A 23,795-nucleotide genomic window follows, 5' to 3' on the forward strand; every position below is an offset into this window, starting at 1 on the left:
CCCATTATGTGTTCCCTGCCAAAATGAGTTCCAGGTGTAAAATCATTTCCCATGAAAATGCCATATAATCACTCCTGACAGATGCCTCTATTAGCGTCCAATCAGAGGTCAGCAGACAAAAAAAACCCCACACACTCCCATCTGCAGGAGAAAGAGCAAGTTGGGAAGAAAAACAAAACGTTTTGTAGGTTTAGATCTTAGAAACACTACCCGTCTCCGGAACCTAAAAAGTATTTAAAATAGCTGTAATCTGAGATAAAATGGCTTGAATTTCTGAATTTTCTGAAGCTTAATGGATTATTATGAACCCCTGTGTATTACCCCCAGGTCCCACAGTAGCAAGCACCACTGTACCCACAGCTGAGGACAGGTCATCCTGTGACAACAAGGAGTTCGGCTGCTGCCCCGACGGCAAGACCCCAGCCAGCACTCCAGATGGCGCCAACTGCCCCTGTAAGTCCAAATGCCCCTTCGAAAAATACACCTTTTCTACCCTATGACCACCTGAATATTACCAAATTCTTCCTCCTCTGTGTGTTTGTCTCCTGTCAGTTGGCACTATAAGTTTGATAAGCTGTTCCACTAGCTTCTGTGAATCTGTGATTTAAACAACAAACACTTTGTTAGCATTGAAAAAACTGCAGGTCACATTAAAGAAATAGTCCAGCAATTTGGGAAGCATGAAGGCTGGAAGCAGGGGAAACAACTAGGCCTAATAACAACTCCACCAAACATTTTGTGTCTCTTTGTTAACTAGTACACAAACAGAAGTGTAATAATAACGATTTGTAGTTTAGTAATTCTTATTCCAAGCTGTTTCCTCCTGCTTCCGGTCTGTATGCTTTCTTCCTAATATACAGACATGAAAGTGGTATTGATCTGTCTCTCAGACAGAATGCTAATTTTAAGCCAAAATCTCTGCTGCTTAGAAAAGGTCTGCACCGTCCTGTTTTAGCATCATTGTGCAGTTTTTTCCTTCAGTCATAGATCAGCTGTTTGTGGGTTTCTGTTTGCTTGAAGGCTGCTAAAACCAGAAAAACTATGGTAGTGCCTAATAATTGTAACATTTACAGCCCGTGTCTAGACAAATGGATCAATCTTCACCACGTATTGTTGAGCAAGGTACTATAATAGTATTGAATTCCTCGTAATTTGTGTTTTTACAAACCTTAATGTGACTTTAAAGTAGGTTTTCTGACTTATGAAGCGGAATCCCAGCACTTCCAGCTTAACTTTTACTTTCTGTTGTTCTGAATGTCTCAATGTGACGAGCTGACATCACATGCTAATCATCAACTGTCTATATTAATCTACACGTCACTGTCTTGAATGGCCCTGCACAGAATGCTTGTCTATTTCTTGTCCAAATTACCTCCTCGTTTTTCCTTTCCGTCAATTTATAACCTTAATTTGTTGTTACATTTAGAATCAACACGATATTTTTTTTCATATTTAATGTTTACTTCGGGAATTGTGATATTGTGCCATCTGCCTTAAACAACCAGATGAACAGGTGGTATTTTTTTTCCTGCAGCGGTACTTGCATGAATCACCGCCCTCATATGTAAATGATAATATTGGCAGGTGGCAGAAAACCTAAACGGTGAAACGTTAAGCCTGACCCGAGTAATCCATGTTTGTGAATTTTACAAAACTTGACAGTATGATTCTGATATTAATCGTACCCTGCGTGATCCCCCGTGTGTTTCGTTTTCTCTAGCTATTCTTCAGAATTTTGAAAGATGAGTGGTTTGATACAAGAGTCAAAATCATATTTTAGGGGCCCCTGTGCCATAAATAACAATCCGTGTCTCTGTTCTTGCTTTTTCTGTCTTCCTCCACCTTCTTTATATTTCTTTTAATCTCTCACCTGTTCTTTTATGCACACACACACACACAAACACACAAACATACATATTCTTCACTTTATCAGTCAGTACTACTGTTTGGTATCTCCCTCTTGAGCTATATCTCACGCTTTTGTCTGCCTCAACTCAGTCAATCTCAGCCCAGTCTTGCATCAGTTTATTTCTCTCTGGAGTTGAGCGGGGAGAGAGTCGAGAGACTACCAGAGGCCGCCGAGCGCTGTTGTACCAATCAGTGCCTCCTGCCAGACTCGGTTCATAAAGATAAAGGGCTTCTTTCTCCCCTTTGCTTCTCTATCTCTCTCTCCCTCCGTCCCTTGGTTGAAATCTGCTCTCTATTTGTCCCAGCGGTGTTAGCCTGACTGATTGTGAAAGGAGGGATTCTCTCCAGCTCCCGTGGGAGCCACAGGTCACGACTTGAAAGAGCCGAGGCCACAAATTAGTGCGCAGAGTTGCATTTCTGCCGTGTTGAAGGTCCCAAAGCCTTCCAATAAACCAGCAGAGTTCACTGCCACACAATCCACAACATGATGTGAAAATATGAGGCCGCCTTTAGCCTTACATAACCTTTTGCCATTTTTTCCTTTATAAAAGATAAAACCAAACAGAGATTAAAAAAATGGAGTGGCACATCTATTGAGTTCAGATTGGATGATCTTTGGCCCCAAATCCAGGCGACGATAGAAGCATGTGTTGTATGAACACCTGTAACAGGTTTTAGCTGTAAGACAGTTGTAACAAATCCGCTAAAGCCTGTAAATATTTATCTGAGCCGACAATGACGGCACACCAGCGATCAATACTTCATTCAGCTCAAGTGATACCAATAAAAGCAGGCAGCGCGATAGGCTGATCGATAAGCCGGATCCTTTTCTCTCCTGAGGAGGGCTTAGCCGATCCTGCGCTCATTAGAAGTGAAATGACACGTCCCTCATGCTAGAATATCCGCTGTCTCATTGTGCCATCCGATATATTGACGTGAGCTCTCTGCCGTCTCAGAACGAAAAGGACTAATTGTTCGCTGTTCCAATCCACACAGTTTATTGAGACATCAAATGGTGAAGTGGCTCAAGGTTGAGTTTAGTCACACACGTTCACACACTCAAGGAGACCTATGAAACCCTTTTTGTATTCAGCTGTAAAGCTTCACGGTGGATGTCAGACCTTGGTGAAGAATGGTTTTTTTTTATAGTATTCAACCATGGACATAGTTTTGGGTGGGTTTGTCCAGGTGTTGAGATAATCTATCCTGACAACTGTAAGTGCATTGGTTCCTAATGTCTTAACCTGAAAAGAGAAACACTGCAGGACCTCCATATGTTACATTTAACCCATGCATATGACATCAAAGATAATGACCAGCCAAAGTTAATGGCACACTAAGCTCCAGCTACTGTAAACTCTTCCATATGCCAGTGGAAGTCTGACAGATCCATTACATTTTACAGTACACTAGAATCTGATAGTCAAATAGCTCTGTCCCTCCTTTTATCGCCCCCTTTCTTTCTCTCTTTACGTCCGTCACGGTAGTGGGCTGGAAAATCACCCTCTCTGATGTTTGTCTTCTTTGCAGATTAAAAGTCAAGATCTCCCTCACTGTCGCCCCTCTCTTCCTTCCTTCCCCCTTCATCTTATCGGCCGAACCCTGCCCATTTTGCCTCTATTTTATGGCTGCCTTCACATCTGAATCGATGTGTGCTGCCCGTGAAAGTACTGTAAAGAGGGGAGACAGAGAGAACGTGAGTGGGGAGGCGGGTGAGTGTCGGCAGAGGCTGCTGTCCTTTTCATGCAATTTTAACCAGGCTGTGTCAGTCACCGGTCTGGCGGCATTAAAGAGACAATTACGGCTATCTTTCACGATAATCATACAAGTGCTCTTCCCGTTCTCCCTGGCGTTGCTCAGGCAGGGGCAGCCATGATTGATTTGGGCAATTTGTTCTGCTGATTACGAGCGGTGTGGAAGCCTGGCATCAGCCCCTCACATACTCCTCCGTTCTTCACCTCACACACACACACAAATCCCCACCACTTTCAGCTTTATTTGGAGCCCTCTCCTCTCTGTCGGCAGTATGAAGAAACCGTATAGAGAGTTGATAAATGTTGGACAACATAACCCCCAAGGTCGGACAGGGAGGCTTTCTCTTTGCTGAAGACGGCACTTTTGAGAGTGCCTGTGCGCTGTTTCCTCTATAGTGTGTGTGTGTTGTTTTTTCTTTCATGTACTTGTGTGTCTAACTTGTTGTCTTTTTACCCAGCCCTCCATGCCTCGGCCAGCTTTTGGGACGAGTCTCGGTCTGGTAAAACTGGCCCATTTTTCCACCTTTCCTTCTTCTTTGTTCTTCCCTTTCTTCACTCATATCTCACAGTCCACCTCTTCCACCACCACAACCTCCACCACCACCACCCCGTCCTCCTTTAACAGCCAAACTCCAGCCCTCCTTGTTTAAACCCCCACGCAATCAGCAACAAACTCACTAACCTCCCTTTGTCAAACACACACAAACACACAGTCCATCACTAACCCAAGACTGGCACTTCCCCAAAATGAGCACTGTGTAAAGGCAGCGGGAACTGAGTGATGGTAGAAGAAGGTTTGAGCTGTGGTGTTTCAGAATCACATCTGCTTTCCTCGCCTCCTCTCCTTCCAGCCACCATGAGGTTCAGCGGTTTCCTGCACTTGGACCAGGTGGAGGGCCAGGAGATTTTCTACACCCCCGAGATGGAGGACCCCAAGTCGGAGCTGTTTGGAGAGACGGCCCGCAGCATAGAGAGTGCTGTAAGTGCTGTAGGAGCAAGTAGTGTTTAGAATACAGTTTTAGTAACAATAATGGTTTGTTTTTTGCTGTATCTGCTGTGAGAAATTCCCCTGTGGACAGTAGTGGGTTAACTTATTTACATTTTACCATTAAAGTAAGACTCTGAAACTGTCTAAAGAAAAAATAACACAATATTCTCCCTACATATGAAAAGTTGACTAAAAAGCAATAAAATACACTCTTCCTTAATTTGATACAGTCTGGGGTTTTGCTGCTACTGTTTTTCTTAGTCTGGTACAACCAGTAGCTTATGGTGGCTAATGTAAATAAACGTAATCAGTGCAATTGTTACACTACATTTCAGCATGTCACAGATAAACATTTCATATAAGCAAAACACACCTACCCCACCAGGAAACATATTTATTTCTTCCTGCTTGTGTTCCCGTTTTGCTGGCTTTCACTCGAGGTCCCTTAATGATGACGTCTTTAAAGCTGCACTAATCAATAATTTATGTATAAGCTATGGATCAAATGACCATGTAAGTGAAAGGTCGAGGTCACTTCTGCTGTCTTTTAGCCTCTTTTAGCGCTTTGTCTTGGTTTTCAGCCCAGTGAGCTCGCTCTCGTCAACACAATTTCAGTTTCAGCTGGACAGTGTTGCTTTTATAGAGATCAAAACAAAGCTTAAAGCAGAGTGAATGTTATATACATGGATTCAACATGTTTGCTGTAACAATTCACACTATAATGGGATGTAATCGGTTATGTTTTCAGCTTGTTCTGCTCCCCTAAAGTAGGCAAAAAAACCCTCAATTAATACTCCTTTAAAGCAACTGAATCAAGTGGCAATTGCCACAGTGGCCACTGTTCACCATAGTTTAAATTTGAGTTGAGTTTTCCCAAGAAAAGAGTGGAAAAGCTTCTGAATCAACATTCAAAGCATCCAGAGACGCTGAAACTCTTCCAGACTTCCAGCCAGACTAATCAAATTCTTTGAGCTCCTTCAGGCAGGCTCAGGGAGGCTTCGTTGCAGGTTTTACAGACTTTGACACCCCTGAAGCTGCTGAGTAATATTCTGCCACACCGGGCTGGAGTGATTTCTCTGGTTAGACATCTGATAGAAAAATAACAATGATAAAAAGGTATTCGCTTGCTGCGGTCAGAGAGGGACATACATCTTATCAGACATAGTCTGGCTGATATTTGATTTTTAATAAAAGGGCGATATTGGCAAAGTGTTACATCAGGTGACTCCTAGGAGGAAATATAATGATTGAATACCAGTTTTTTTGAGGTAGGTAGCTCAGAACCAAACAATACTCTTCACCACATTGTTGTAATAATAATATTTGTTTCATATCGAAATATAAATTCTGATGTTTTTCAGAATAAGATTTTCCTCTCATATTCTGATGATTAATTAAGAATTTTCATGGAATTTGGCTGGTGCATTTCATTTCAAGCATGCAAGCTTCAGGGCTGAGTTAGCATAGACATTACACGAGGCTTCCAGAAACTCTTCAAGTTTAATAAGAGAACTATGAGGGAAAAAAAACTAACAGCTCTCTGCAGGCTTGTGCAAAGACTAATTTGTCGATTGCTTGCCAAACACTTCACAGCACCAGAAAGCTGCATCTCATGTGAGATTAATTAAGATTTTCCTGATATTTGAAAAATCAAGTCCTTATTCTGGATATGAATCTCATAACTGCGGATGCTCGTGATGCCAGTTGCTGTTAGCCAACCGAGGCTCAGGCAGGCAGAGAGCCTGTGCAGTAATCACAGTTTGGCCCAGGTGGTTTACCCTGCTCGAATTTCTCCACTGTCCGTTTTCTTTGTTGAGCTCAGACCTTTGAACAAAGTCTCTGTTGTCAAGCCAGGGCCTCGCTCCTCTGATGAAATGGGGACGTCTGTGTGTGTCTGTATACACTGTACACATATACCAGCTGTTGAATCGGTGTCACTAGCCTCCACTGGGACCTAATCTACTACCTCACAGCGATTTGTGCGTGTGTGTGCGCTCGTTAACACTTTTGGGGCGTGTGTGTGTGGGTCTCTGAAGCCTGGGGTGCCACTTGACAGCAGCCACCCCCCTCTTCATCTTCCAACACACACACACACACACACACACACACACACACAGAATATACATAGATAGTATACACACATAAAAGAATCAAGCCACTGTGCAATGTGTAACAATTAGTGAATAAATTAGGATGTGTGAGAGAAAGAGAAGGGGGGGGGAGACATCAGGAGGTTTCTAGGTCAGTGTGTCCACAAGAGAGTTTGTTCACCGCCATTTCCATCCTAAAGCTAGGTTTTGAGGATTTGGTTTTTGACCTGTCTACTTTGCTGTCACACCTCAGCCCACAAATTAGAGGGGAGATCATCTGAATAGTCAAGCTGAACTGAGTCTACTGAATGATTAGTGTCACTGGCCGAGTCAGCAGCTTTTTACACCAGCTCACCTCGCCGGGGTCTGGTGTGTCGGTGAAAGGCTTACTGAAAGATTAGAAAAAGCCACAGAAACAGTGGATGTGATAACTCTGCTGCAGATGGTGGTTGCTGAGCATTAAACCTTATGCGACAATGCGTAAACCCACTGGTTTCCAACCTGGTGTCTGGAACCCCACTAGGGGTTGCCAAAGCTTCACAGGGGGGGTTGCTAGGCCTTCTTGATTTCAAGGGGTATAAGAAAACTTTTTAAAATATACAGTAGGCCTGTAGCTTAGCTTTGCAAATGATCACTCTCTGCTATACAGCCTCGCCCTGCACTAGAAAAATACGCAGTTAAAACAACCCCAAGTACCAAGGCTAAATCCTTGGTGCTCAATAATACTTCTCTATGGGTTCTACTCCAACCTCTGGCACTTTGCTGCATGTCATCCGCTCTCTCTGCCCCCGTTTCCTGTCACTCTACAACTGTCACTATCAGTTAATAAAAGCCTCCCCAAAACAATCAAAGAGCTAATAGAACACACGCACAGAAACACTAAATTTGTCAAAAAAGAAGCCTATTAAGTATGTATGATTGTTAAAAATAAAATTAAACAAGAAATAATGTGTAAACATCCTGCAGTTTTTGCATTCACTATTTCAGTTAATTGTACAGTTTATCAGTTGTTCTGTACTGTTATTATTATGCATTAAATATAAATAATCCATAAAATATGGCACATAGTCAGGGTCATCAGTTTACTCAATAATAGCAAAGGGGTCCTTAAGGAGAAAGGTTGGGGACCAGTGGGTTAACCTAACAAAATCGAACTACGTAGTCGATGACTGTATGAATCTGACAGAAACTGTATGAAATGATTCAATTCCACTTCTACCACACATCACAAGAGGTCCAGCTGAGTATGGCTCTTTTATGAAATTGTTTAAAAACATCATTTTGTGGACAATGATTGGCTTTAGAGGAATCAGTGAGATGCAGATGGGGTGTGTGGAGGAGGGTTTAGTGGAAACAATGGAAGCAGCCACTCACAGGATGCTCCAGTAAAGTGGGTTAGCAGGCCCTGTGGCTCCTGTCATTTCAACCAGCAGCCCAGATGAGGACATGGCGTAGGATTTACCTCTTGTTTCTTGTTGCTTTCGAGTGTGCAAATGTGAGTAATCCACCATGAGGCCGACAAGAGCAGAATTATGGGTAAACACTGAGTGCTGTATGTGTAACTTTTTTAAGTTCCAGCATGAAAATGGTCCAATTTTCAGATCAAATATTAGACCAGATTTTTTGGCTGAAGGCAAATTCAGTCTAACTGCAGTCATACCAGCGTTTGCTTAAAAAAATATTTTAGTCAAACCTCCTTCTGGAGCTCTTCTGGCTGTTAGTATTTGCACACAGTGGGGGCATCAGAAGCAAAACCAATCAGGAGCACATGTCAGGGCAGCATGGCATTTATCTTAGCTCTTCCCGAAAACTTGTCCCTATAATTAATGCCACGGCTGCAGCTAAATGTCAATTTGTGCACCCACACCCGATAGGTTTCTTCTCTGCACCCCATTTTGAAAGGCAGTCTTTCTTCCTTGGAGATAGAGTACAGTCTTCTGGAATTGGACTCGCCGGCTATGATAGCGTGGAGCTCATTACCAGCCTCATTTATCATCTCTCTCTCTCTCGTTCTCTCTCTCTTCCCCAGCTCAACGAGTTGTTCAGGAAGTCGGAAGTGCACAAAGACTTTATGAGCGTTCGTGTCCGTAACCTGGCCCCGAGCAACTCCATCCTGGCCTTTGTGGAGGCCCACTTCAAACCAGGTGAGAAATCTTTGAAGGGAGCAGAAGATTTGACAAAAAAAAAACCTCAATAATATAATGATTAAAGACAGTAGCTAATAGAGAGATATGTGGTTGGAATCAGTTATGGTTTGTGCTCCTTTGTCTTTTAACACACAAGATATCTTAAAAATTAATTGCTGAATTTAAATGAAATTGGGATAAAAGTTAGGCCGTTGGCCAAGGAGGACCTAATTATGTTTTTTGTGCAGAACAAGCCACAGTCACCATTTTTCCAACATTTTCATTTGTAAGTCCAGTGTAAGGTGGAGATGCAGCATTTGTTCTCTTCTGGCACTCTATTCTTTTTATTATTCTTCCTAGACATTTAATTCCGTCTTCACTGAGTTTAGCACATAACATTTTTGAATCATATTTTTAATATTCCATACAGTTCTCTTAAAATGTAAAGCAATTGTGCAACAGCAACCAAATTGTACTTGCACATAGCCACTCTGAGTGGTCCTGCAAACTCAAATGGTTTTTTTTCCTATACATTTTGTTTTAATATATATTATAAAAAAATGGCCAGTAGTCATGCTTTCCTTGAACAATTTGCTCCATTCATCCTTGTACAAAACATTACCAGGATTGAAGCCTTTTCCCGAAAATCATTATGATTTTCTATTGCTAGGTATATTCTGATACAGATCCAAGGTTAAAAACATGTAATCATTGCTACTATTAAAATAATAAATTTAGAGGCTTGTGCATCCTTGGCAGAGGTATGTTGTCTTTGAGTGCTTTTCTACTTATTTTTCATTTGGCTCATAATATTGCGAGCCGCTGAATTTTCTTCCTCATTTGTATGTTTTTTTAATTTTCTTCTCAATGCCAACTTAATCTCTTTCATGCAGCAATTTGACCCTGTTTCAAAACCCACAATATCATAAGAAAGTTTTTACCTCTACTTAAATGTTGAGATTTGTGTTTGTTATTCATCAGAGCGAGGAAAAGTTTTCCAAATGACCGCATCTGTGATATTAGCACCTTGGTTACAGGTAAAGGTAAAATTCAAAACACGAATGGAACGTGCTGTTACTCTCAGATCAATTTACAGCTGTTTTAATACAGTAACAAACACTGGAAAACAACTAAAGTTGAGTTACTAATGTTAGAGGGTTTTGTATATATATGAATTCAGTTTAGACTTATATGGTTGACACCACGGCTGGGCCTTTAAGCTCTTCTGTTAGCATACCATACCCCCCCCTCACACCCCAGGCGCTTTTGTTTTTTACGAGCACCATTTAGCGTCCTTCATACCCTTCATGCAGGGTGAGGGGTGCTGTTAAGCAGCGCTCCTCCATGGCCAGTAAAGCGAACATCTGTGGCAAACGTTATGAGAACGATTCATCTAGAAAGAAGCCGGACAAACAGCAGGTGGAGGACAAGTGGTCCCTGGAGTCCCTCCACCTGTCATACACAGGGCTGTCTGGTGTACCCATTGTACCACTAAAGAAGCTTGAGTAGTCCTGTATTTGCTGTGGAGTGCTCCTCAGAGGCCTCGTCCTGAGTGGTTGTACCTCTTGTTTATTGTAGATACAAAATACTCGGTGGAGGACATCGAAGGATCCCTGCTGAAGCAGCTGAAGGCCTCCAAAGACACCAGCATCGCCGTGAAGAAGCCGGAGGACGAGAATATTCGCTTCACCAATTATGGTAATAGAGTGTGGACTTAACAGGAGAGTGTGGGGATTAATAAAATGAAAAGGGGTTTTAAGTTATTCATGAGGTGATTTATCAAAGGTTTTACAGGTCTTGAATAGGAAATCTCAGGGCCGCAAGCTCAACATACTTTAACGTCTCTTTCTCTATTTTCCATTGTTTCCTCCGGCTCTGTTTACAGGCCTCTCTTCCATCCCCTTCTTCACCACCACTACCACCACCACGGCGTCGGTCACCACAGCTGCTCCCACCACCACAACCACCAGGCTCCCCCCAACCTCCGCTTACATCACCCGCCGACCGCCAGGCACTACCCGCAGGCCTTACAGCAGCAGACGCACCACCACAACCTCAGTGCCAGTCACCACACCGCTACCCACCACCACCACCACGGCAGCTGTCACCACCACCACGCTGCCTCCAGCCACCACCATCGCCCATGTCAGGGGCAAACTTCACCACAAGACCCAGAAGCCCTGCAGCTCCCACCCCTGCCTCCACGGGGGCACCTGCGAGGATGACGGCACTGACTTCAGTTGCAAGTGCCCCGCCGGGCGAGGAGGCTCTGTGTGTGAGAAGGGTGAGTTTGTTCTCTTTATATATTAGGAAGTATTTCTTTTTCCGTATTTGTTATTACTTTCAAATCAAAAGTTTAAAAGTCTGAGCTTATTTTAAATTCATCTAGGAAACTGTGCTAGAACAGACTTTCCCTGTAATATTGTACAATAGCAATTAGCAATTTCAAAGACACCATTTTTAGGCACTCCACTTTCCATTGTGCCAATCATACCTTTTAGCTGTTCTATAATCACTGCTAACGACATCCTCAAGTGCTTTAATATATTTATAAAGTAGCAGAAACACACCATTATAATAAAAAAAAATCGAAAATTAAAGGAATGTTTTATTTAATAAAAAAAAAAACATACTCCCTCTGCTAAGCAGCAGTTTTGTCTAATTGTAGCTTTACAAAGTGGCTGCAAAGTGACACCTTAAGTAGCAGTGTGAGTAATGACTTTCAGTTAGTACTGGAATATGTAAATGCAGTGTTACGTGGTCACAGATGTGGATTTATTGGGTCGTTAAAAGCTCAACAAGACAACAGCAATCAGAGCTCAGGACAGAGATTTTTTAAAAACTTGAGATCAAAGAGTTGAGGTGTGATTGAGTCAGACACAGAAATATCTCCTCGGCGGCTGCGTTTCAAACTCATCTCAAGTGCTTCAGACAGGTTCAGCACCTCAGAAGTGAGCAACCGCTGAGCCGTTCACCAAAGGAAACACAGACTCCAATCAGCACCGCGGAGAAAATCATAAATCAAGGAGAACTTCTTGAGAAGCACAACTCTTTTGTTTCTTCCCTCTTACCCTACTTTGAGATTTTTGGGGGAATGAGGAGCAACCTCACGCAGCTGCATCTTAAGATAATTGACACTAATTGCTTTGATGGGGATTAGCTGGTGAGAATCAGTGTGTGTCTTTGAGTTAGAGTGGCTAAATGAAATCATGTGCACACTCACACACACACAGATACACACCCACAAACAGCCACCGCCAGCCTCCCCCAGATCAATCAAGTCATTAGAAAAGAGGCAGCTCATCAGCTGCCATTCTCCTCAGAGAGACGGACAGAAAGACAGATGGATGGAGAGAAAAGGAGCCCGGGGGAGAAAATGGATGATAATAATCATAATTGTCGAGTGGCGTAAAAACAAAGGTTTCCTGTGCGCGTGTGTGTACACGGGCATGTGAATGTGTATTGAGGGTGGGTGAAAAGCTGCGCTCCTCCTCTTTCTTGACCTTCTCCTTTTGATAAACTCTGCAAATCATCATTCCTAAAATAAACTAGACAGAAAGGCTTATTTCTCTGTAATCAAGAGCCAGTGACACACCACCTCCTCATGCTCACACTTAATTATGCACATTAAACGCCTATTACGCCATGAAAAAGTAAGTCATGTAGTAATGACAGGATTGGCTTGTTGTCTTCATTCCTCCACAGTGATCAAGTACTTCATCCCGTCATTTGGTGGCCAGTCGTACTTGGCTTTCCAAACAATGAGTGCCTACCACACAGTCCGCATTGCCATGGAGTTCAGAGCGTCCGAGATGACTGGCATCCTGCTCTACAACGGCCAGGATGGCAAGAAGGACTTCATCTCTCTGGCTCTGGTCAACGGCAGGGTGGAGCTCAGGTGAGCACGGCAGGAGTTGTCAGGCAGCGGCCTTGTCAGCTGTTGATTCTGCTGCTTGTTCTTTGATTAAACTTGATGAAACTTAAATGATCCCCTCGGGGGAACAGGGTCATTGCGGCGGCAGCTGAGAGAGGATGTAGATAAGAATAAAACAAAGAGAGAGTGCTGGATAATGAGGCAAATAATTACAGCGAGTAAACATGTTGCAAACGCCACTGCCAGAAAATAAATAAAGACGCAGAAGCTTCGTGACAGATTTGCAGGTTGCGGCTATGAAGACATGCTTTCAGAAATATGTTAAAACTTTCATGCTGTTCACATGATCACGTTTGCAGATGGCAGGAACATATGGACAGAAATATGTGCAGGAGGTTTCAAATTTGGCATTTCATATGTCATTTCTAATAACATATATACAGAGTTATGGTTTATGTGAAAATACACAGTGACATAGAAATGCCTCATAGATGCATTTGACTGAACATGCTGTACATAAAGACTGCACTGAGGATAGAAGCAACAGTAGAGTAGCAATATTGGGATTTTGCAGCTGGTTTATTAGATAATTAATTCAAGTATTTAATTCCTGCATAAACGATTTATCAATTAACTCTCCAGAAACTTTACAAAATTGAAATATTTATTAATATTGTAACCTCAAATCACATACACTTTAATATAAGATTTAATTGTTTATTGGATTGTTTTTGCATCTGCTGCGTCCATTGTGTGGAATGTGTACGGTTATTTGAGTGGCCATTTAAAAAGAGTACTGCAGTGATTTAGTATTGTGCTTCCATAAAATTGGGGTAATCACAAGAATGGTAAAAATCAATGAAGCATAGGCCGAGATATCCTGACTTTTAGTCCCTAGTATAGCTCCAACTCCAAAAACATTGGATCTCCAGCCTCCCATAATTCACCTTCTTAGTGTCATTTAATCTGTTTGATGGATCTGTTTACTGTTTGATTTGTAGGCTCAGTATGACTCCTTGTGACTAGTAAACATACAGCATTTGAACATGTGTTTTTTTAAGGCTAGTACCACTTTTGAATTTGTATGGCTGACAGTAACCGAAGGCTTCATCCAACCTGATTAAATTGGACCATTTTCCTGCCAGAAACCTGCAGAAATACAAAGTATTCATCTCTTCCCCCGCAGTGGAATTGTATGCATAAAAAAATCATTCGGGGTAAGACGTCAGAAAAGACGTGAATGGACTAATTAGAGATTCTGCACCGTGTCTGTTTTGGACCTATTATTTCAACCCCCCCCCTCCCCCGCTTCCCTTATCTGTTGGGTCTCGTGTTTCACCCTGACCCCTCGAAATCCCTTTCAGTTCTTCCCAACCTGGCCAGGTTAGATTTCTCTATTCATAGCGAAATCAATAGAAAACTAAAGGAGATCATTAGTCACTTGTGCTTTCAAATGGAGCTCTGCCTCAATTCCAGAAATACAGCAGTGAGATTACCACCCACCGCTCCACAAATCCAAGACGTGGGGAGAAGAACTAATTATTTGTGGCAGATAATTGCTCTCAGGTTGTGCTAATACTACCATATGTGTGGGTGAACATACACCGCAGCTCTTTTCTGTCATGATATGGCTTTTTTCCCAACAAAACCTCATTAGATAAAATGTTTAATTAAAAGATTTAATTAATTATTTTTTAAGTCAGTAACTGCCTCATTCTAGTCACATAGTTTAGAATCCCAAATGGGAAGTCTTGTATCTTTTCTTTTCATCCTCCTCTGTTTCATGAGCAGATTTCTGCTTGTCATTAGGCACCGTTGGATAACGAACAGACATATTGTGTGGAAAAGAACCTGAAAGTGTTGCAAACTAATATGAAATGTGATACAGGTTTAAAGTGACTGAATGAGTGAGTCTCTAACATGCTTCGTGTCTCCTCTTCTCAGGTTCAACACAGGTTCGGGCACAGGCACAGTGGTCAGCAAAGTACAAATCAATCAGGGACGCTGGCACCAGCTGGTGGTCACTCGCAACCGTCGCAACGCCATGCTCAGCGTGGACAACGAGTCGCTCATCGAGGGCGAGAGTCCACGCGGCACAGACGGCCTCAACCTTGACACCGACCTGTTCATCGGGGGAGTGACGGAGGAAATGAAGCCGGAGTAAGAGCTTCGATCTGCTGTTACACAATGTGATGATAAGATCCAGAGCAGGAAGCAAATCAGACAGAAAGTCCATTAACCGGCTTCTCTTAGATGAAACCTTTCAGTCTGCAGCTTTTCATTTTGAATCTTGCACTTTGTCCATTTTGCTGACTAATTCTGTTGTTGTTGTTACCTATATCTCTCATTGCCAGATTAACCCTGTGGGGGAAAAAAATTAACTGTGAACCATTTTAACTCATTTATTTAGAAATGTGCTCCAAATTACTCCAAACCAACTGACCTGGTGAATGTGGGACCTCCTTACTTACTTCCATTAGGTGGATCTCCAGTCTTAGTTGACTAAAGACATGATTTTCAAGACACTGATCTCTCGTGTTGTAATGAGATACAGTCACTTAAACTATCCTATCTTCACTTTTCATTATTCCAGCACTAGTTTTAGCAATTCATTGTTAAAATTAATGTGAGAATGTCTTGGATGTGCACTAATTGATGGTAAAATATGCTCTTTGGATGAATTTTGGATCATCCGTTAGTCTTATAGGACTGTACTTGAGAGTCATGTCAATATACTTTAGATGAATCAGCTCTGTATTTAAGCAGTTAATGAGATTTTGAACCGATGGGATTTGAATAGTCTTGGAAAAAAAGTAAAGATTTGAAGTCAATCAACAGCTGAAAAGAAACTAATAAGACTAAAATTATTCTTGGACCTCATCCCTTATTGTAGTATATTGAGGTACATTGCTGCATTAAATGTATCAGAAATATTAAACAGCACACGGCATGGAAGAGCTTCTTTACTCCAAACTCTGTGTTATAAAGTGAGGGTCAGTAGTGTAATAATTGCAACTGCAGGCTCTGTCAAACGTTGTGTTGAAAAAAGACATTACATTCTTTCCCTTTATCTTTTCCTCTTTAGTGTAAAGGAAAGGACGGCAGTAGCCACAGGCCTGGTGGGATGCATCCGCATGCTGGATGTCAACAACCGGGTGCTCAACCTGCAGGAGAACGGCGGCGACAGTCTGTATGGCAGCGGTGTGGGTGAATGCGGCAACAACCCCTGTCAGCCAAATCCCTGCAAGAACGGTGCTGCATGCCAGGCCAAGGAGGCAGAGATGTTCCACTGCAAGTGCAGCAAAGGATTCTGGGGTAAGATACCAAACAAAAGGGAGCGTCATACTGGGATTTCTTGAAAGTCATGGAAGCTTTGAGAGGTTTATTCCCGGCCGTCACAATAACTACGATATTGACATACTATGTATGAGTATGCGTCACCAACATTTTAGCCAGCATGATCCGCGAATAAAAAGCACGGTTTTCCCTACCATCACTTTATTGCCTGATAAAGAATGCATGGCTCTATAGCCTCCCCCTGTGCCAACAAGTGCAGTTTTTGTGAACACAGCCTAGTCCATTTTATGTATTGTTTTGGTTGTGTTTGTTTTATTTATCAATGCTATTTTAATCCTTTTTCCAAATTCCAGTGCCTGAATATTCTTAAGAATTAAGTCCATTGCTCTTTGAAAGGGTACACTTGCATTATTGTGATTATCATATATCAGTGGCACAAAATGGTCTTAAAATGGCAATAATAGCTTTTATCGCAGTTATTTCTAGGACAATCTATCGTCCAACATAAGTAGTTATTGTGACAGAACAACTTTATTTCAGTGTAAGTAACAAGGGAATAAGTAGAGGATATATTCATTCTTATGTGAAATTTCCAGACTTTTCTAACAACTTGTTAAAATTATGTTCATGTCTCTACTTTGCCTTCTCTTCTGGGATTCACTGTGGTCAGGACTTTCTCACAAATCCTAAGTAAGCTTGACAGCCTAATTTGACAGTGTAACTCATGCCCCCAGCAGGAGCGCTGGCAGTCATTTTGTAAACACCAACACCATCAAATATGTGCGTCCAGCAGAGAAATGAGAGATTAAATGTTGACACGGCACAGAAAACATGAAAACTTCCACCAAATGCTCAGTGAATGGCCTTTGGCCTATCTCGTCTTCTACATCCGTTCCTCCTCTTTTTTCTCACTCCAGCAGATGCCAACTAACAAGCAACTCAGAGAGAGTATAGTTAAGAGCAGACACCATCAGGGCCTAGCCAAGCATGCCCCTTGCTGGTTGTACAGTCTGCTGCACAAAGTTTCACACCAGAACCAAATTAAATGTCAGAGTTAACTTTTATGCTGGAATAGTAAAGGGTTTTATACTCATATGGGGGCAGCTCAGTGGTTAGGGAAACCACATTTTAAATTTTAAGAGCCATTGAATTTAAAATGTGGATCAATAAAGTATCACATTACATTATTATTGCCTTTTATATAAGAGGTGCTTTTATGTTTTGTTGTTATTGAGAAGGCCTGGAAGAAGCAAAGATAATGCTCCACTCTGAAGAAGCATTGCTGTGATCAAAGTTGTGTTGGCAACATGGCGTAAAAAAAAAATGGTGATAATGAGAATTGGACCGTCGCCTGCAGACTCACATTCAAGTTAATTTTGTCATCATGTCAGTTAAGAAAGTGGCCGAGATTACTGGCCTCAATGGGGGGGGGGGGGCAGATCACAGAAAGCAAGAAAGACAGAATAAATGTGTATAGAGAGTTGTAGTGAGAGAGAGGACATGTCAGGACAGCCTGATGAATGAGGGGGGTGAGTGAGTATTAGAGCTAAAAAAAAAAAAAAAAAAAAGATGGGAGAGGAGGGAGCGATGTGAAAAAAAGAACTGTGGTAGGGAAGAAGTGAGAGCGGAGGATAAAAGCTAGCTTCCAAAGGCATGAGTGAGGAAAAACGGGGGAGCCCTGTGAGCACAGCGGGGATGGGGTTCATTAAAGCGCTCTCCTCACCACAGGCTCTGACTGCTAAAGTAATGACGGGTGAATTCAGATGGGCTGTGGCAGAGGGCAAAACCATCATCCACCAGACGCTCCCGAGCATTTCCCACAGTCAGCGTTGGCCCAGAAACATGGCCGCATGGCGGGGAGGCTCTCCACTGTTTAATCTGGACGTGTAATATTTCTAAATCCTATTAGAAAATGACCTCTATTACAGAGGAAATCCTCGTACCCCGCTTCTCTCCCCTTTTTTTTGTCTCCCCCTCCTCTCAGATGGAATAAAAGAGAAAGTAGTTGAAAGCGTTTGGTGGTTTTCTCATTGTGGATTTGTATGTGTCTCCAGGTCCAACTTGTGCTGACGTCCATGATCCATGCGAGCCCAACAGGTGCCATCCATCCTCCCAGTGCCAGGCGCTGCCCGAGGGAGGCTACAAATGCGAGTGCCCCATGGGACGTGAAGGGCGGCACTGCGAAACAGGTAATCCGACTAAACAGTGTATATCGTGGTGTAACGTCAGGGCCCAGTTGTTCTCTTTAGTGCTTATCAAGGAGCAGCAGTGTTTCTGGTCTGGTTTGCCTCTTTTTGTGTTTTTTTTTTCCTTTCCGCTCTGTGACATTTCCATCCATGCTGAATCGAAAAGTGAGATCAAACGGAGAAAGACAGGGGGGTGGGGGGTTGAGCCTTCAGGGTGGGAGGGGATGGGAGGGTTGGTGGGTTGCAGAACTGAGGGAGATGATTGGCCCCGTCGGGCCATTCACCACATCGACTCGGCTGTGCTTGTTAGTGGGTAAGCGGCATAGGAGCTGCATTCTTCCTCCACTCCCTCCCTCCCTCCCTCCCTCCCTCCCTGCCTATCCGCCCACAGGTGTTGTGTTCAAACATTGTTGTTGCTGCTTAGCTCCACATGGCAGAACCGGGCCGCGGCTGGGGAAAAGACCAGAGCACGGCTCAGCTGCTTTTGAAGTTCATCATTAGCACTTTTGGCGGTGTCGCATTCGGAAGTCTACCCGTGGTTTTTCCCTCCCTGGCTTTTTAGATGTTGTCGTGACTGTTTGCAGAAGTGAAGTTGACTTCTGTAACTGTGAATGAAAGAGAATATACTGTCATCCACGTTCCTAACAAAAGAGAAACATGCACCCTCTGCACCCCCACGATTTTGGAAAAACCAGATTGGGATCGCCTTCTTCCAAGCCCCAAGTCCCAGTTAGCAGGTGATTAAAATAAATTGAGGTGAACCAAAATCAATGCCGTGTGAGCGAGAGCTTCTCCCCTTCCAAAAGGCTATTTTTTTTTCACAGGAATCAATGAGATGACTAATCGCATCAGTCCTCCCTGCCCGCAGTGATTTATGGGAGCGTCAGTCAGCCAGAGTGTCAGCCCCAGACAGGAGCTCACAGATAAGGCGGCAGTCAGGCGGACATACCCTCTCAGGGCTGCACTGAGAACAGTTAAAAAGACAGGTAGCTTAGAGCCCACTCATCAGACGCCTGAAGATGAATTAGTCATAATATTAAGTGTGTAACCTACTGTGTGTGTGCGCGTTCAGTTGAGCAATGGTTTCCATTTCAGTTCCACCAGGGTTCGTCGGTGCAGCTCACTGCTATAATATCCACCATCAAGGGCTTTTCTCAAGGGTGTTCCAATAGTATTGAATGGCCTACTTTTCTCTGTGCTTTTACCCTGTGATACTGTAAATCATTGCAATTTAGTGATGAAAACCGGATCACTTGAATTCAGCCGCTCCTTGAAAACCTAACTGAAGGGGCGAGTTTAAATTTTAACGTTTTACATTCATCACCTTGGTTAGAATAATCCAGGGGCCAGCTAATGCTTGTGTGCCTGTTTGGGCGTGTGTGAGGGAGATGCTAGATGCAATAGCTCCTTAAGTATTGCTTTTGGAGGGTTTATTTCGTTTTACCAAAAGATAATTTGTGAAAAGTTCCAACTTGACAGACTTTTCTTGGTCGTCAAGCTCTACTCGTCATGTGGCTTTTTCTGGTCACCTAGCTCATTCGAATGCCTGGACCTCTGGTGACTTATTGATCACGCTGCTTTTTGATTTTGAGCACAGGGTGAAAGAGAGTCTCCTTTATAAGAAACTACATTCCGAGAAGCTCTGTGACTCTAATAGAGTTCAGTTTAGCGCACGAATCCTTGTAGTGTGTGCAAGACTATTTTTCCCTCTCCTCCATGGTGCGTGCCATCATCATTAGCAGTCTTCTGCACAATAGCTAATTAGCTTTCTCATCTCCGTCTGCCTTCCCCATCCTGACTCGACTCTGCTAATCCCAGCCAATTACGAATAAAAGCTTTCTTGCCGTCTACATAGGTACGTGTGTTAGTTTGAGTGTGTATATGTGTGTGTGTGAGCGTCTCGTTTTGCATACGCCTCTGAATGATGGTAGTTTTTGCAAACAACACCATAAACACATACCCCCGGGTGACACTTGAATGATTTTTAATGTCAAGCCACTTGTTAGAAGGATGGCACGGTGCCTGTCCTAATCACTGCAGACAGCCAGAAACGGGACAGCCAGACGTAGACCCATCGCAAAGACATGAATTTGTAAAAAGGCCTGCCAAAAAACAATGGCTGCATTATTTCATGGGTCCCGGCTGTGGTATTAAACTCATGTCTCCAAAGGTTCTTTGTTATACTGTGGCGGGCTGTGTAATCAGTCTGACATAAGGGTTTTTGAATTTTTTTGTTTGAATTTCTGTCAAGAGAAAGTCTTAATCCCAATGGCTATGAAAACACAAATCCATCTCTTTCCATAATGCTGACAGGTCCCTCAAAAGATATACTGACTATCCCCGAATTTCAATTCTGTCAGCAACACAAAACGCGACCTGAGGATGAATATAGTCTCTTTGTTTTTCCAGTGGCTGAGAGGAGAGGGGCTTACATGCCACTATTCAGCGGAGACTCTTACGTGGAGCTGAAGGGACTCCATCTCTACGGGCACGACCTGCGGTAAGTCCCATGTCTCTGCGTGAAACCCAATACTTGTATGTATTACTAAACACACGATAGTGTGTGGTTTTCACAGGCTGAGCTTGTTCTGTGCCTAAGGCAGAGCTGCCTTGTTAAAGCCTGAACTGAAGTGACAATGAAGGTTACACAAATAACACGTTATCTAAGCCTAAGCACGTAGAATATATAGTATACTCTACCTAATTTCCATATAGAAAGAGTACCGGCACACCTAAAACAAGCATCCTTTGCTCTATCTCGGGTAAGTATAGTAGTGTATCTCTGACTCTTGCATGTGTTTACTGGCTTTTCTTGTGCTATGCCTGCAGTCAAAAGCTCAGCATGACAGTGATCCTCATGGCCAATGACTCCAACGGTTTGATCTTCTACAACGGCCAAAAATCGGACGGAAAAGGAGACTTCATCTCACTGTCCCTCAATGACGGGATCCTGGAGTTCCGCTACGACCTGGGGAAGGGACCCGCTACCATCAGGTTAGCATCGTCTAAGAGGGTTTTACTTACACAACCAACAACTTCTTAAATTTGGGGTGCTATAATCCTATAAAATTACATTTGAACATGCTACAGGTTAAAGGACATACTAAACACAGCAATGTGTTTTTAATGAGCCCATGTTTACTAGTGTATGACTCACCTGAGTATGTGCAATTCAGGAGTAAGGACCCAATCCAGCTGAACGTGTGGAACACCATCAACCTGGAGCGTTCCAACCGCAAAGGAGAGATCATGGTGAACAAGAAGGACCCTGTCCGAGGGGAGGCACCGGTGAGGAAGAGCAAGTTAATAAGCTGCCGCTAATGGTTATCTTGCTTTTGAGCATGAAGGGTTGATGGGCCTATTCTATGCTAAGCCTTGCTTGTCCCGTATATACTGCATTTGTTTGATCATCTGCGTGCTCTTTATCACGTCATCGCCACAACCTTCGGGCTTTAGTGTTCCTTTTTGCCCTTGTAGAGGCAGTTTAACTCGCCACTTTAGGCACAGTTGAATCAGCAAACCTTCCCCCTTTGCTGAGGTTTTTCACACCACGCAGTACTGCCGGCTTGATCTGCTGAAAAAACGCCTCTATCTCCCGCAATCCGTCAAGGTAAGAGGGAGAGCTCCAGATGTAGAGGGCCAGGTTGACAAGCTGTCTTAATTTTGGAAGTCCTGTAATTCCACTTTTTTTAAAGAAAAAAACTCCATCTTTCAGCTTGCTGACATACTGGAGATAAAACTTGGTGTTGCATACAGAAAGCAAAAGCAGCTTTTACTGCTGGTATACAGTCAATTTTATAAATTCAGCCTTTGAGGTGGTGTCTGGGGATGTGGAGGCAGATAAAGGAGATAGCAGCAGCGAGAAGAGCGTAATGAAACTCTTCAGCCCCGCGTCTCGACCAATAAAGCAGGTACATGCTTCCAAATGAAGGCGATCTAATAGCTTGATAAGCCTGTAAGTCATCCAATTATATTAAACAGTGTAATTTGTGATTATGAACATGCACTCTGTCAACTCCATCATCTTCCTCTAAGACGCAACGCTCTCCTCCTTTTTTTCTCTCGCTGCTCTGTCCTTCCCCCACTGCCTCCCATCGTCCGTATGGTAATTGTGTTTTACTCCAGCAACAGAGGCAGAAAATCTTATTAAAAGAGGAGAGCAAGGGAAAAGCGAAGATGGAGGGGGTGGGGGGTGGGGGGCAAGGGATGAGCTGAGACTAGTTATGGAGCTCAATGCAGAGAGCCCATCCAGTATGGCTCTCAGCTAATTCTCTCCTACTCCTGCTTTAAGAACTAGGAGGGAGTTATAGTACGCTTTGCTCAGAGAGGCAGATATCATATCAAAGGTGGACACACGCAGGCACATGTATGGGTACATACTGCATGCTGGGAGTGTTCATCATCTCAAACACAGCTCAGTCTGCCAGCATGATGAAGTATACTTTCAAAGGGACATAGGCACAGATAGGAGATATAAAAATGTACTTCACCTCTCACTGAATGGCAGTAGTCTGTAAATGAGGTTGGGTTAAGTGGCACTATTCACCGTCTCTCATCCATGAAGTTTTTTTTTTCCTTTTCATCTTTTCTCAGTGGCACCATCTGCTTCATGCATGGCCTTCTTCAACTTGCTGTCTAATTTGTAGTCAAGTGTAAACACACACTTGTACAGCTTTGTCGTTGTTTGTGTATGTACAGTTTATAATGCAAAGGTGCACTTCACATTTCCCATATTCTTATTTAATGGACTAATCTCACTTGTCTGTGCTACACTGCAGCTATGTTTAATGCTCCTACAGGTGTGCACAGTGTGTATATGTCTGTATGTGAGTGTGTGTTTTGTGGGGCTTTTGCACTTGCCTAGCTCTGCATGCCTCTCTGTGCACAGACACCTACTAGTCTTCCCCTAATAACTCTCTTCCTCCCTATTTTCTTTTCTTCTCTATGATGTGCTGTCTGGAAATAAGAAATCACGCAAGGTAATGAGACAAGTCCCAGTCACACCTTAGCCCATATTTCATTTGAGTCGTTCACTACGTCCTCTCACCCCCATCTCTCCATGCAACAACAGCACAGAAAAAAAAGGTACTTCTGCAGAGCTGCGGGCAGCTTCAAAGGTTCCAGTTCTGTAGAAAAACTGCCATTTCATAAGCCCCATACACGCACACACAAACGGCACTGAAGTAGAGATGCTCTTAAAGAACACGGTTTGGCTTTCACCTCGGTCCATCTGCCGTGGGGGTGGAAGAGGGTGGGAAGGTGGGAGGAAAGAAGGAACGGTGACGGTCATCTTTGTAACTGCCATTGTTTTTAGCAACAAAGAAACGTCTTCATTAGTCCGGCGTAGGCGGGGATATCACGCCAATGCCGCGTGGCTGTCGAAAAGTGAGAGCGAAGGCAGGGGAGGCGAGTGAAGGGGAGGAAATATACCGTAGGAGACAGTGAGGTGCCAAGCCAAGCCGTGCTGTTCTTTTGTCATCTGCTCTCACTTCTTTTGGAAACGGGAACAGTCCTCCATAATATCACAAAGTCGCTCACTCTTTCACCCACTCACTTTCCCATATCAACACAA

At 43.2% G+C, this 23,795-nt stretch overlaps 1 protein-coding gene across 7 annotated transcripts in view; it reads left to right on the plus strand.

Annotated features, from left to right (window-relative positions):
* agrn (agrin) overlaps positions 1–23,795 on the plus strand; it is a 245,088-nt gene that overhangs the window by 205,686 nt on the left and 15,607 nt on the right. For 4 of the 7 annotated variants that reach the window (XM_051426468.1, XM_051426470.1, XM_051426473.1 and 1 more), the window contains 13 exons: positions 328–453; positions 4,514–4,641; positions 8,770–8,884; positions 10,445–10,564; positions 10,752–11,150; positions 12,572–12,764; positions 14,685–14,900; positions 15,826–16,055; positions 18,092–18,226; positions 20,633–20,723; positions 21,053–21,217; positions 21,400–21,511; positions 23,191–23,202. In XM_051426468.1, coding sequence (XP_051282428.1) covers positions 328–453; positions 4,514–4,641; positions 8,770–8,884; positions 10,445–10,564; positions 10,752–11,150; positions 12,572–12,764; positions 14,685–14,900; positions 15,826–16,055; positions 18,092–18,226; positions 20,633–20,723; positions 21,053–21,217; positions 21,400–21,511; positions 23,191–23,202 — 2,042 coding nt within the window. The remainder of the gene's footprint in view (positions 1–327; positions 454–4,513; positions 4,642–8,769; positions 8,885–10,444; positions 10,565–10,751; positions 11,151–12,571; positions 12,765–14,684; positions 14,901–15,825; positions 16,056–18,091; positions 18,227–20,632; positions 20,724–21,052; positions 21,218–21,399; positions 21,512–23,190; positions 23,203–23,795) is intronic. The other 3 variants (XM_051426469.1, XM_051426471.1, XM_051426474.1) reach the window with 1 other exon arrangement.

This window comes from Dicentrarchus labrax, unplaced genomic scaffold (assembly GCF_905237075.1).
Source record: "Dicentrarchus labrax unplaced genomic scaffold, dlabrax2021, whole genome shotgun sequence".
Lineage (NCBI taxonomy): Eukaryota > Metazoa > Chordata > Actinopteri > Moronidae > Dicentrarchus > Dicentrarchus labrax.